Below are 15,742 nucleotides of genomic sequence, written 5' to 3'. Positions count from 1 at the left end.
TATCACCTCAAGCAAATAAAGGATGATGCAAGTGGGTAGTCTCATCCCTGTCCGACCGCCCTGCTTCTCCTTTGTGCTGTATTTCTTCATCACCAAATTCCAATGAAAATGTTCTCAAGTTATTTTAACGTCTAGAGAGAAAAACTCAAGTAACTTTAGTCAAGCTGAGTACAACACGAACACAAACAACAAAAATATTTTAAGACCATTGCGGACTGTTATTTTCCTTAATTTCATTCACTTTTATTTCAAAGATGTCTTTGAGAAGGATGTGAAGTCCTGGCCTATGTAGCAGAAGGATCCAGTGCCCAGTTGTCCAGTGTGTTGACCCCACATAGATACTGATCCTTGTTTTAAAACATGCATTTCATTTTCTATTTGTGTCTGTCCTGCCTCCACTTCTGTTAATCCCAACATTCACATTTCTCTTTGATACTTCACGGGCTGAACGATTTACGTCTCCACAGGACCCCTCTGGTGCACACGCCGCACCCTCGGGGTGCCTGCAGACACCCTGCTGCCGCTGCCCCGCTCCCCGGCTGCTGCTCACCCGGCACCCAGACCCAGAGCAGCAACCGCTGCCTGGACGGCACCAGCAACTTCTCCTTAAATTGAGAGTTCCCTCCAAATCCTTCACAGTGACACTAAAAACCTGGACGTTGCATCACCACCACTCTGACAGCTTCCAATGACACCAGGAAATAGCTATTAAAACCAGCACAGTAAAAATATTAATTATTTACTGCAATTGCTTCACTGCGTGAATGAGAGAGACCGGTTCCAGCTTAGGTTAGGCTGGTGTGCTACATCCAGGGCAGGACAGATGTTCTCCCACTCTTAATCTGTTCATCATACAAAATGAAGGAGAACTTCGCTACAAAAGGAGCAGCTGCCTCTCCGAGAGCAGCCCAATCCAGCTTTGTTATTTACAGCAACAACAAGTCCAAAAGGGACTGCAAAAAGCAGCTAGAGGCTCTTCAGGCATCTTTTACAAAGTACTTCGTTGAGCACAATTGGTACTAGAACATGCCTCCAGCAGACAAGCATCGTCTTCCAGCACGGGCTGGGAAATCTGAACTGGGTAAAGTCCACCCTGCAGCTGCCTCAGGAAGGAAACTCATCTGATGAGAGCGCATTAAATGGCACCAAATTATTTTAAGGGCTCTAGTATGGATTCACAATATATACACGCTGATATTATTATAGTTGCTCTGTCTCAATGGTAAAGTACTTATCTGTTATATGATGTGTATACATAAAGATCATAAAACCACAACTAATGTTTTTCCTTAATAGTCATCTCGCTTGCATAAAAGCAATGAGATGTTTATTACATCATACACACAAACTATGCACACTTGAAGACAGGATTATGCATTAAAATTAGATTTTATACCGTGATTTTGTATTTCAAAAGATGTTCTTTTTTATGTGGGGGGTTAATTAGTTCCATTTGTTGGAATTACTCTTTTATGGCTCCAGTATCATCTCCAGTGCTGATAATCATGTTGAAATTAGCTCCAATAGTTCACAAAATACTTAACATACTATGATAAAGAGAAGATGAAGGCCATCAAGTGTACTTAGATTTCTGTATTATGGTCCAGTACTGGAAATCTTTTCTTACGGCATATGAAGGTTTCTTTTCTGGACAGGTACGGCCAAGAATGCAGGAATACTGGATCAGTCAGCTTGGACCTCCAGAGGTCACAATGTGGTCATCTTTCCACCAGCTTACCCTAATGCGGCGTCACCCTTAAGCTGGATGTGTCTTTTGGGCTCTTCAAACAGTAACAGGTGTCACACGCTGCCTTTTGATGAAAGGTCCTTTTTGTGTTGGTTCTCAGTGCCAGAAGTATAAGTGATATTGAGCTTTCTCCACACCTGTTTTATGGTTGGCACACTTTCTGGGACAAGAAAAAAGGGGGTTTCCCACCCAGCCTGGAAGAAACAGCGTGAAGGGTAAAAAAGTGCACGGCAGAAAAAGTTTTGAAAAAAAAAGAAATACCCATCTCAATTACCCAGCAGCGAAAAAAAGCTTTGAGAAGCTGGAATAAAAAAAATATTTTCTGCTAATTTAATCAAATTTTACAGTGGGGACTGTCTGGAAATCGTAGTCCTGCCAGTGCTGCGGTCAGCAAAATAATCTTGAGGGGGACGAGCGGGCAGAGGGCAGCCGGCTGCGGCCCCAGCAGCACCGCGCTCCTCCGGGAGGCAAACGGCACGCAGCACTCCGCTCGAGCAACGGCCATCAATAGAACTAGGGCAGGCAAAACTGGAAATAAAAGCATCCTTGTCCCTTACCCAAAATACACGTACGTGCTTCACCCACACCTTTCAAAATCATAGCATTTAATTCAGAGTTTCTCTATACACATTAAAAGAAAAAGCAACGCACCACCTTGTAAGGTCACTTTTCATGTTCTTTTACATCCCTTTATCTTTTCCTACCCAAGACCGTAAAACATCTTCTGATTGTTTCAGTACAAAACTACTAAACCTGAAAATTTAGGTAGTTAAAAAACTTATGTATTTAAGAAATATAAACCATGGTACATCGCCCCACCTCATTCATCGTGCACGGGGTCAGGCGAACACACACTGGTACTCTGAACGCCACAAGGGAAGGTGATGTTGTGATTGTTTCCGCTACACATTACCGCAAATCAGATCCGTGAGGTTTTAGAGGCACAGTTAATGCTGCCACACCAACGCAGGCCCCTGCGGAGGTACGCATTGCCAGAAGCCTTTTTTAATTCAGTGCCAAAAATTCCGTAATATCTAAATTACTTGGTAGGTTTTTCCTGAGAAAGAGTTGTTATTGGTTTAATGGCTGAACTTACGTCAATGAAAGAAAAAAAAAAGAACATAAAGAACTTGCCAGATGAAGGAATTTCATCCATGTTACCGTACCCTGCAATTTTTTTTCCTGTGAAAGGAAAGCTTCTTAAATTCAGGAGTCACCTTTTGGCAAAATACCCTAGGATATTTTTAACAAGTATGTCTTAAAATAATTCCATTTCCATGGGCAAAGAAAATGATTTGTTTTGAGTTCTCTGAACAGAGCACTGGAAGGACTCTGAGTTTCCTCTCCGTGTGCCGAGGACGCCTGCCTCCAGTCGTGAGAACACAGAAAGCGTGGTCATAAAGAGGTGGGCAGCGATTAAATTAGGTAGCAATTAGGACTAGTACAGGAACTGAGAAAGCCAGAAATACATCAAATATTAGCAGATCGTCTCTTCTTACCTCCCTAAGTATCTGCTACCACGTGCTGCCGGGGCTCGGTCCCTGCCAGCTTCCTTCTGCTCTGGAAATCATACTGTCCGTTCCTGCTGGGATACTCACTGATAGATCCCGTGATAAGGGCATACACGCCACTTAATCAAACACCTTCATCCCACTGGACAATGTACTGTATTCACTTTGGGCAACAGTATGTGAATACCGACTGGCAAAATTTGGCCCATATTCTTAAATCTTACTAATTGCAATTTACTTCAGAAATAGACCCACTGATTTCGCCTTCCCAGCACAGCAATTTTTCTGTTTCTCTCTTCAATACTTTCACACGCCTATGCCCAACTTAGCTGCTGATCTTCAATATTCAAGGTAATTGTTAGGTAATAAACTCTTAAATGACCTAGCAACTGGGAATGAGTGTCAGCTGACAACTTTTTTTTCTCTGAAACACAAAGTCTTTGTTTCTGTATCATGTATTTACCAAAATTATTCTTGCAATCTATTCATGTTTTTAACCCTGATTTTAATTTTTTCTAGTCATCTGTTTAAACATCTCACAGAGACAACTTTGGACCAGCACCTGAGATGACTCTTGCTGTGTCACTTTGCTGCTGCCATAGCAGAATGCCTCGCTATCCACTTTATTGCTGGATATTAATTTTTAAGATGGCTTTATGTTCCTTATTAACAACTTATTGCTCAAAAGATAAAAGTGATGTCGTTCCAATCACACGTTCTGTAAAAATGTAACATCTAAACATTTGAAAATGAGGACAGAAGCTTGTTTTTGAGGGATTATATTTCCTTCTCAAATTCTATACAGAAACAAGTTTCTCATCCTCTCCCCTTTGTCTATATTGTTTGGATAACGCATATTTCCAATTTATAAAAAGTAAACAAACCCACCAACCAGGACATTACCATACATTATTCCAGAGGATGAAGGAAGATACCGGTCTGAGTAATTTTCATGCTTTCCAACTTTTTTTTCGCCTCTAAAAGGCAGAATAATGTAGGTCACTTTTAATGAGGAGCCCTGCGCGTGGCTGTCCCCACACACTACACAGCAACCAGGCACTTACAAGTTCACGTTCTCCCTGCATCATCGCTGTATTTTGTCATTTTTCAACAGGGTTGACTTTTGCCCACGACGCTGGGCACTTTCATACGGTGAAGTCTCTTGGCTGCCTCATTAACTCTGAATCAGTGCGTGCCCCTGCATTTTACTGTATCATTTCCTCCAGCACTCGTTATGCTGCAGTTTAAACAGCCTCTGGCTAGAAACTTCTTAAAACATCATGATGAAATTACTTTCTCGACAACATACAAGTCAATTATAATGTAATTAAAAGCTACACTAATCTATTCCCTTGTTTGGTAATGGTATCTTGGTTAAGATCATCCAGTGCATACTCGTATGGTATCTGTGAAATCTTTTGCTATAAATTGTAAGGTACAGTCCACAGCACCTGTTCTTCTGTGAAAGACACAGGAATTATAAAACCTGTTCTCTTCTAGCTTTGCAAGCACGAGGAGCTAAAGTGGTACAAGTTGTTTTGAATCTAGGGTCTCCGCTTTCCAGTGCCTGACTCCCTGGGCATTTCAATGGGGTTTTTCGTTGTTGGTCTGGCAGGATTTGGAAGAAACCTGGCACCTGGAAGGCGTATGCTCTCGCCTGGCCGCCCTCCATCATATCAGATTCCTGGTTTTCAGCATGAGCCTCTTGCATATTCCCCTGCAAGGGAAGAGTTAAGCTCACTTGACTTCACTCTGCTCCCTACCTTTACCCTGCTCCCTTTCTGTCCCATTTTCCTCTCTGCTGCAATGTCCGTCTTCACCACCTCCGCACGTACCATCCGGTCCCTCTGTCCTTCCCCACCACTTGGCAAACTGGTACAGACCCGAAGGCCGTGTCCTACTGCCCCGGCAGCAGAGCCAACAACCCCCTGCCCCTCTGCCACCCACACTCACAAAGTGAGTTCTCAATATTTATGCCTTTTAACATACGGGCTCAGCAGTTCCCTAATCCCCATCTTCAGCCCACTCCTTAATCCTTCTGCTCCCGTGCCCTGTGGCACCCCTCCTCACCCTCCTGTGCCATGGGGGGCTTGGGGACGAGGGACAGGGACCTGCCAGGGAGAAAGGGACAGGCTACGCGTGCTGGAGAGGAGAGGATGGGGCTGAAGGACAGGGGACTGCGGAGGGTCCAGGCCTTTGGGGAAGCAGCGGCAGCCTGAGGAAGCCACTCCTGCAAGAACCACAGCCATGGGGTTGGTGGTGCACCACCACAGCCATCGGGTTGGTGGTGGATCAGGAGGAAACTAAATATTCATCAGGTTGACATTACACAGCCTGCCCACAACAGCAGCGCTAACGGGTTCCAGCAGCCCTCTCTTCCTCTGCTCTGTCCAGAGCGATAGCTTGAACGCTAAAAGCAAAATAAAGCTTATGCAACCAAGCAACGAACAATGTTTAAGTGAAGTGCACCGTATTCTTCATCACTTAAAAATATTTTGTTACTATGTAATGTCAGCATAAGGATTCGTTCTGCCTTATTTTTTTTTTTTTTTTTTACAACTGCTGCATACAGGTTGGATTTAAATGATATTTTTCTGCAAGATCAATGTGCACTGTATATGTTATTGTATAAGCTGTTAGAACAGGCCCTTGGCAGTTCAGACAAGAATGGAGAGTTGTAAGAGACACATGTCCTTCGTCACCACCTTCCTTCTAGGGCCAAGTCCCTTAATTTACTTGATCTTCAGGATTTTTCTTTAAAACAGGGATAACTTTTGCCTGCAGCGATGCTGTGATGCTAATCCATCTGGTATTTGCCAACACACAGAAGACTTTATTCTAATAAAGATGTACGGAAAGCAGGACAACACCAACCAATGCTGTTTATATTCTTCCTCACAGTCCTACCCAGTTTCATTTTTGGCTGGAAAAGTAGGTCAAAACACTAAACAATAGTTATTTGAGGCATAAAAGCAACTTTTCACCTTATTTGGGTATAAACACCCTTCTTTTTCCAAATCAGCACTCTTAAAACGGACAGGCAGGGTAACTGGGGGCTCTCCGGAGGCGAGCATGAAGGCAGCATCTCTTCTCGACCTGTTCCTTAATCAGCAAAGGTTCAATACAAGAGGAATAATTCATGTGGCCAGCAATTGATTCTTGCTCAGGAAGCCCCAGGGGAGAATTTTAATCATGGAAATCTCGCCTTCTTCTGGGACATACTAAAATGGGGGGGTGGTTCCTTCTGAATGGCTTTGGGGCAGATTACAAAGCAAAGCTCGGATGCCCACCTTGTTCTCAGCACGCACTTTGCAGTTCTGGGCAGGATCCCTGGCTGTGGCCATGCGCTGTCCCTGCAGCTTCCCCCTGCCACGTACAGTAATTACTTTCTTTTCATTAATTGGTCTTAATGCATGCGTGCACATCCACAAATCAAGCGACCCACTGCTGCGAGTACAGAAGTTTTGGCTTGGAAGTCACGCTCGCCTGGGTTTGCAAAGCCAGCAGCCCACCACCACCAGAAGCACCCGAGCTTTGCCCGAGCAGGAGCGGGAGCATCCGTGGGGTGAAAGCAAATTTGGGGGGGCTCAGCTTTCCCCAGAAAGTTGCGGGGGGGTTGTGTGAGCCGACTGCCAACGGGCAGTCAGGGCGGTTAGCTGGCGTTCGTGGAAATGAACACACCGGCACAAACAGCGTAATGACGGTGATATATTAATGCTGTACTGATGTCAATGAAACATTACCATCAATTTAAGCAGGCAGTATGGCTGATTTATAAGCCAATATATAACCAAATATAGCACAGGAGATGTTTGGAAAAACAAGCATGTGAAATAAGCATGACAAATAGAAAATTACTAAGGGATGATTTCTGCCATCTCTCTCTCCCAGGACAGTGGTATTTTAACATCCTCATCCAAACAGGAACACAGATAAACAGGCTGTAAACTTGTCTCGTTATCCTGTGGCTTGCGCTTTGACAGAAATGACCAATGATTTTTGTACATGAGTGAAATGTTTTAACTTATACCTCTGATTGGGATCTCCTAGGGGAAAGTGGTCACCTTACAAGTTACTTCGGAGGGACTAATGAGAGGGATAAACCTAGTATGTAATAAAAACACTTGTCTGAGCAACCCATTCCATCCGACTGATTGGGATTCTTACAGGGAATACTTCAGCAAACTATCTGGTAATGCAAAATAAAATAAGAAAAAGAGAGTGTGTGTGGGGGGGAAATCTTCATGCCTCATTTTGTCATCTGAGGCTGATGAACTCCAGTGCAAAAGCTGAAGAAAATTAAGTGCTAACCTGTAAACAGTTCAACCAGGCAAAAGTGAATATGCAGTTGGCATTTACATAAAAAGTTCTAGCCTGCACACATCTGTCTCCTCATTCCCTTTAAAAAGAACGTTTTTTCACCAAAAGGGCCTCAGCCTTATCTACCTAAAATGATGGTAGGTTTTAGATACTGTGTTACAGACTCAATTTGGACACTTAAAGTTCTTGGTTCATTAAGATCATGAAGTCAAACTAGTCAGAGATAAAATCAATTAACTCTGGCAAAATCATTTTTAAGGTGTCTTTCCGATTATCACTACAAGTGTCCACAATGGATCATATTAAAAAAGCAAGTTTAAAGATAAAAAGATAGACGTCTATGTCCATCTTCAGCCAGGGCTGACAGTCACGATCCTCTCCGCACAGTAAACACGCCGGGGTACCATCAGCCTCCTACCTTGGCTCCATCCACACTGATAATCCGATAGCTGTTTCTCGTGCTGTCATAGAAGTAGGAAACAGTTACAGCCTGCTTGCTTGCGGGAACCCAGTTCTTCTTCGTGCTGGGGTCAATTTGGAAGACATGGGCTCTGGTGGTGAAGATGGGCTGTTCTCTGGAATAGGGAGGGACAGGAGAAATGGATGCATGAGTCTGCAGAAGATGAAATGTCCCAGAAGCCCAGCCTTGACCAGGCATGCTGAAAGCACAAGACAGAGAGTGCCTGGCAATCCCCCAAGTGAAAAAGCAGAGCAGTGATGCTGCCGAGCTGCGATCCAGCCTTGGGTACCTCTCCTTGGCATCGCGAAGTGACACTCAGTGCCGTAAAGTTACTGCTGTAGCCCAGGAAGCAATCAGCTTTTTTATCCCCATGTTACAATAACTCAGTACCCACCTTTTCCTCAAAATATTTATTTCCAGGAAAGGACGCTCACATGCATTCCTTCTTTCCCCATCCACATATTTTGCCAAAAGCAACAACAAGCTCCCCCCGGCTGGATTTCCTCCTGCCACACATTCCTGTGAACCACTACCTACAGCCAGAGCTCCTCTGCAGATGCACCAATGATACCGGTGATCTACAGGCATGGTATAATTACTGAAATATTATTCTCTATCCTTAGAATCCCACTGTTCTGTGGATGTGCAAGATCATTGCATCGGATGCAAAACCAGACAATCATCCAGGGGAGCAAGGGGGAAAAGAAACAACCAGAACCCTGCATTGATACATATTGCCTTTCAGATCGACTATCAGTGGGTGATGTACTGCCCCGGACACCCCGTTCCTAAACACCAGCCCTCCTCAGATGCTTTTACTCATCAAGAAAATCGTGCGGCCAGCGGAGGGACTTTGTTTTACCTTCAACACACGACAATCACACAGAAAAGCGGAGGGTGCAGGACCAAAAGAATAAAACGTGATACAAAGTCATCTAGGTTGAAGATCAGAATTAAGACTTTAACTTAAAGGCCATAAAACTAAATTCCATTCTAACTATACCTTCAATCCAAGTTTACAAGTAGAAGCGATCCGCAAATCAAGCTCTACTGTGCTTTTATATACATTTTTATGCTTTGAGTTTTTAAAAGCTACAGTATCTAACAGTCTATATTAAGTGCATCGCTCAATATATTGTTATCACATACAAAACATTATTCATGAATAGTTACGTATAGAATAGAATTATGACAGGATTCAAAAACAATTGTACTACAATAGAGTTACTGCCCAAAAACGTTTACCACATGGAAACCGAAAAGGCTGCCAGGCTGAATTTTGCATAAAGCAAATGAAAAGAGGTAGGTGAAAGGCCAGAGAGAGCTCTTGCTCTCATATGCTATTCTTTCCTATTTATATAAGTAATTCTCTTCTATTATTCTCGGTCACATAGTTTTGGAACTGTGTTTTTATTAAGATTTCTATAATCTTCAGCTCCCTGTATACCCACACACCCGCGCATTTTTAGAATTGAACAACTTTAGGTGCCGTATGTAGGAACTGTATCAAACACCACACAAGATCTCAACCGTTGCAGTTAAATTAAAATCAAGGGGAGTACAGCAACGACTATCAAGCAGATGAAGCGATCTACCTGTAGAATTAGCTCAGGAAAGATGGCGTGAGCTTGCAAAGCCCAGCAAAGCCTCAGGAGGGAGAAAATGAAACAATGGTTTTCCCCTTGCAAGACATACGCAAAGTTTTACATTTTTCCAGGGGCCGCCATGCAGGTTTCTGGATGCATAGCTGTGCTGAACTCTGTAAAATACTTATATGAAATAAAGTGAAATTACAATGGGACTGTCATGTTACAGCTGTGAGAGTAGCATTTGCTTCAGCTTTTCCTTATCAGTAGCTCACTGAACCTGACTCATTTCACACGCTAAAATCGATGCCGTCCTTAGCTGGGAGAAAAGAAGGGGCAGGTCTCTGTAACATTTTAAAAATATTTCCGTCATCCATTACACGGGATTAGCAGCGAAATGCCCATGAAGGTCGTGGGGTTTGTTTGCAATAAGGAATGCAGGGAAGGGAAGTTTCCCCCAAGCTACTTACTCTTTTACTCTAAAAATATGTACTTTCCCAAGCGAAAATAATTTTGAATTTATTTTGCCTTTTACGTAGCACTCTATTTTTTGTGGATTCTACTAACGTTTTTGCTAATGGTAATACGACCTATATATTGCAGTCTAAACTTTCTGAAGTTTCAGACTTTTCCTTCATGCAAACCCATTCCACAAACAACTTTAACTCTGTTAAGTCATCTTAACAATGCCAAAAAACATTGCTAAAATTTATGCCTGGCCTCCTGCAGCAGCAGCAGCAAGCACATAGAGTACATCTGGAGATAACAAAAGTAGAATGAAGGGAAAAACTATCTTTCTCAATTTTTTCAGGAGTCTTGGAGCAGCTACTGTTGCCACCATGCATCCAAGTGGATAAATTAGTGGATAATGAAGCTCACGGCTTGAGATAGCCATCTATCCATTCGTGTGGGGCTTTTATTAAAAAGTAAAGGCAAAACCTGACTCTGTTTCTAATCCTTATGATTATTAAACAAACAAAAAAAAAGTGCATTTTGTCTTCCTGGGTGCAAACAGCAGTCCTATCACTCACGGTGACACTGTGCTAGTTGATGAATTATTTAAACAAACAAACAAAAAAGTACGTATAAACTTAAGCATTTTAGCACATTCACGATAAGTGAGTTGTTGACCTTGTGTTGAGTCTCAAACTTGGAAGGGGACCTGGTTGCTCTGCAATACCCCTTTGACCTTCCTCCTGCAGGTGGCTCCGTAAGGCAGCAAAGCCCCAGGACTGATTTTTGACCCCCTGGAGCAGACGAAGTGCCCCCAGGACACAACCTCCTGGAAGGATTTCCTGGTGTTGGCTCATAATAATTAAGAAAAGAAGATGCATTTCTGTGGCCGTGCCTGCCCTGCCGCACCCACCCGCAGGTCTGCGCTCAGCTGGCCCCCCAGGGAGCCCAACCCCACCAGCAGTGCCCATCGGCCGGCTCCGGGAGCCAGTACCACCGCGCTTGGCCTCACACCACGGCGGGTCGGCAAAGCCAACAGTGTCAACAAGCTCCAGTGGTGCAGCTTTCAACACGGAGGGGAAACATCCTGCTTCATTGCACCCCAAACTCTTTTGACCAGTGAAGCACGCACTGTGGCACTGTTTTCAAACGAAACGCTGAATTAGGCACTTCTACAACACTTACCACGGCCTTCACACGGCTCCAAACTGAGAAGGATTATTCTGCGTTACTCACTCGCAACTCTTCACTTTAAAGAAAGCACTTTACTGATAGAGGAATGACTTCATTTACCAGGATTTCTTCTTTCTTTTTCATTTTAACAGAGATTTATCAAGTCTTATGCTTAGAAGAACAGCAATGCTAACTCGGAATTCCCGCAGCGCATCCTGCCTCGGTTGAGCCCCTGTAAGCTGGTCGTTCCGTGAGGCTCCCAGTTTGCCTGGGGAGGCCGGGAGCAGCCAGCCAGCCAGGCTGCCGACTCGTAAACCAGAAAACAAAGAGAATTTATGAATGTTTAAAATCTCATTAATTTTAACCCAAGTTGTTAATGATTGATTAAATAGTCTTTAAAAAAAAAAACAACAAACAAAAACCTGTTTAAAAAATCAATTTGACAGCAACACCCACTGCTTAGAGTAAAGCTGCTTGAAAAGTAGAAAATGGAGACCTAAATTACAGGTAATAGTTCTTCGTTTAATAATGCAGATTAAGACAGAAAATGCACTTTGATAAGATTTTTCATTATTAAATATGGCCAGGATGTTTTTATAAATATGACTGCAATTTTCAACTCATGGTTTTATGCATTTTAGCTGACTTTTAATTTCCATCATTGTGTTGTGTCAGAAAAATCTCAAGTAAAAAGCAATCATTCTCCATTAATGTAGAAATATGTCATTAACCTTTTCTGAAGAATTTAAAAAGCAAAAACCAAGACTCTGGAGCTAAGTAACCGCATCCACAGCTGTGTGAGATACCGTATCACTTTCTGGTTAATATACAACCATGCCAAATTTTACAAGTGTGTGACTAGCTGCAAGCCATGTGTTTTATATTACTCTTCCTAATCAACGGGAATGAGCTCTCGCTTAGGGAAAGTTCAAATTATTTAATTCCAAGTTCCTTGTTTATCATTTGAATCATGTGCACAACCAGTGATTTAAATCACTTCAGCTGCAAAGAGCCTTCGCTGACTGGCAGCCAGCACCACAAGGGCTGTGGGATATTGGTGGCCGCTGGAGCCGTGGTGCGGCGAACCCTGGCTGGTGGCCAGCCAGCACCTGGGAAAGCCCCGGGGCCCCAGCCACACGCAGGGCCACACGGAGCCGGCTCTGGCTTCGAGCAAGGCACTGATGATATGAACACTTCTGTATTGCAGCAGTCTTTTTTGTAGTAAATAGAACACAGTGACTCACGTGGGTGCCTGCGGGAGCAGCACCCAAGTGCTTTGAAATGTGCAAAGTGTCCAGTGCGCATCAGGTGGACGCGGTAAATGGAACAAAGCAGCTGCTTTATTTCTTGTAGGATCTGGAACATCAAACATATCTGTGACAGCAGCTTTGCCTGGTAATCCACCAGAGGCAAAACCACTATTTGCACATTTTGCTAAGACTTTTATTAACGGATGACATAAAATTCTCCATGAAGAGGGTTCCTAGTTTACAGGACAGGATTATCCGTGCTCTCCCCACACTAATCCTAGCCAGCTTTGCACTAACTATCCAATTTACCAATTGGCATAAAGACATTTTTTAAAAGAATACGTCCCCTTATAGCTGCCATTTGGCGCAGGACGCACATGCCTGCAGACAGCACGTCAGCGCAGAGTTTTTGGAACATGGTGCTTCCCGCTACAGGCCAGCGTCATGCACACGCTGAGGTTTATGCTACCTGACAGTGCCAGCAGATCTGCAGTGATTTGCTATAACAAGTATTAGATAATGAGGATCTTTCAAGAAAGAAGAAGAGTAGGTACGAACGCAAAACCCTAGATTGTGACAAACCCCCCCCAATGCTGGTCGCAATGATACAAAAAATTTTATTTGCTAAAGGCAACATGATACACTTGGTGCCAATAGTTATTTGGATCAAGCATTGCTACTACCGCCTGACAGCGCAACGAAAAGAACTAATCCCTTATGGATATCATCACATATAATGTAGTTTGGAGTGCCATTTGTATTTATTTGTGATAAAAAAATGCAGCAGTGTCGGCACCGGGGGTCCCCACGCCTCAGGGTGCAGCCACCTCACCCCTCCAGGTTGTGGCCCCCGAGTTCACAGATGGAGATTTTTCTCCTATTTGAAATAGTCATTTCGATGAAAGTCCAGGCAAGTATTGATGCCTAAAAATTACCTGTGAAAATTACTGTTTAATCTGCCCGTAACGCTACTCACTTGTTCATACACGCACATCTCAAACTTTAAAAAACAACCAAGCCTCTCCCCAAAACACCAAAATCCAAGTAAAAGCCAACCTCTAATGGAGAACATAACTACTGTGGGAAGAAGTTACAGTTCGTGGTGTCGCACATGGCAATTAGGACACTGGTTGCAGTTTACACACAAAATTAATCTTTGCTCAAAGCAAAAGAGAGAGGCCACTATCCTCCAGCCTGTTACCTCTACACATTGAAGGCTTGTGCCACCTTGGATCAGATCTTTTCATGAAGTGGAAAGCCACACAAATTAGCTTCTTAACGATGACTGAGGATGGAGTTGGAGGACTCTCTCCTCGCCTCACCATGGGCAAGAGCGTCCCTCTCGCGTCCGCCACAAACAAAGCAAATTCAGCTGTCTGAGCCCAATTCCCTGAGATAAGGTACACTCAACGTCCATCACCACCTCGCTCCTGGCTGGGGTCAGGGACCAGGATGGCAGACTGGACCATCGGCATGGGCAATACTCAGAGCTGGGGAGAGGCCAACCCTAAACCGCCACATTTTACAGACGTGGTAGCAGCAAACCGGCATCAGGAAGGCAGGCAGCTTGCTCCCTTCCCAAACTGGCATATGCTCATTAATCCGGGGCAGTCCGATCCCATCGGCTGCGACAGGCAGGGTCGGTGCCGGCTGCCGGCGCATACCACCAGCAGTGGTGGAGAAGGTGCAGGACTCACAGGGTGAAGCGAGCCGGTGGGGGACGGCTCCATTTTACACCTGAGGAAAGAGCCATCGAGAGCAAGATGGCATCCCGGGATAACAGAGCCTATAGCAAGCCTGGAAATAAAATTAAATCACCTCATTTCCTCTCTGTAGCGTTGCTATCGCTATCATTTCAGGGCAGGTTTATACCAGATCCTCCACCCAGGGAAGTTTTTAACTACGTGAATATGAAAGGCTAAATCAACAGCTGAATATTCACCACTCAACAAAGGGGATTATTGTAAAAATTAACAGCCTTTACAGACCAGAGAGAAGCTATTGGTGGTTTTAACAAGTGCTCCCGCATGATGTGGAGGCAGGTGGGCATCCCGTTTGCGTAGGGATAAATTCAAACCCTATTAAACGGAAAAAAATATCGGTCCTCTGTATACCCGCACCACCTCTCCTACCCTAGTTGACAAATGAGGCTGCATCAGCACATAAACGGATGCCCAAAGCCTTCCTATTTCTCTACTTTCTTCCTATTTTCTGCCTGCCGGCAGCCAAGCACTGGTCTGCCCGGAGCTGCTCGGCTCCGCACACCTGGGCAGCTGCCGTTTGTCCCGCAGTGCAAACAGCCCTCCTCACGCAGGGATTGCCAGAGCAAAAATGACTGGGAAGGATGGAGAAGCAACCCTGAGCAACAGAGGGCAGGAAAGGTGAGTGCAGAAAGGAGAGAGAGGCCTTAATATCTGTTGTTGCACACGAGGGATGGGAGAACCGGCCCAGAGCGACAAGCTGGGCTAGCAGGGGACAACTACACTCGGTTTTTGCTCTTTTTTCTCGCTTGTAAAAAAATAAATATGCATTAAACTGCCTTTGTGGGTACTCTGCTAGACAAATGCTGCGCTGCTGGGTGGTGTTTTGCTGCAGAGCTGAACTGCAGGTACAGGGAACAACTTCTGAAACACCCAGACTAATAGGACAGAAATTACAGCCTCCCTAAAAAAAAAGAGCAAACAAGAAACAGCTATTTCTAAAATATAGATTACTCAAAGTCCTTCTTTCCAGTCTTTTATCCCACTTCTGCAAGCAGACCCATCTGCCTGTGAGTGCCCGCGATGAGGCTGAGAAGCAGCGCTGAATCCAGCGGCAGCGCTCATCCTCGTCAAGGGCAGGGTCGTGCTCAAGTAACCACAGTTGTGACTCTCTGCTGCCCACTTTATACTAGGTTTGATATCAACTCACCCCCAGGAATATATGAATTTCATGCAAGAACCCCCCCCCCCATCTTTTTAGCTCCCTCCTTTTACAGGCATTATTATTTCAACAGACAGAATGTAATTAGCAAAAATGCTTCTTGCATTTGCAGGAAACATAATAGTTCCAGTTATTTAGACAAAAAAAAAATTAAGAAAAAAACCTAGCTAGCTAAAGCACAGATGTTAATTAAACTCATTTTTGATTTGCGGCTGAGTAAGTCCAAAAGAATAAATCTTCACGACAAAAGCTCTTGGTATGAAAGTCACTGTAACATCTGCGAGATCTCACAATACCATTATGCCTTTATGAAGTCAATA

The 15,742-nt window shown here is 44.1% G+C and overlaps 1 protein-coding gene across 1 annotated transcript in view; it reads right to left on the bottom strand.

Moving 5' to 3' along the window:
* HOMER2 (homer scaffold protein 2) overlaps positions 1 to 15,742 on the bottom strand; it is a 58,688-nt gene that overhangs the window by 25,792 nt on the left and 17,154 nt on the right. The window contains exon 2 of the mRNA XM_074600911.1: positions 7,997 to 8,153. Coding sequence (XP_074457012.1) covers positions 7,997 to 8,153 — 157 coding nt within the window. The remainder of the gene's footprint in view (positions 1 to 7,996; positions 8,154 to 15,742) is intronic.

The sequence above is a fragment of the Larus michahellis genome, chromosome 9 (genome assembly GCF_964199755.1).
Source record: "Larus michahellis chromosome 9, bLarMic1.1, whole genome shotgun sequence".
Taxonomy (NCBI): domain Eukaryota; kingdom Metazoa; phylum Chordata; class Aves; order Charadriiformes; family Laridae; genus Larus; species Larus michahellis.
Note: the sequence above shows the minus strand (reverse complement) of the source record. Positions and strands in the feature narration are given on the sequence as shown.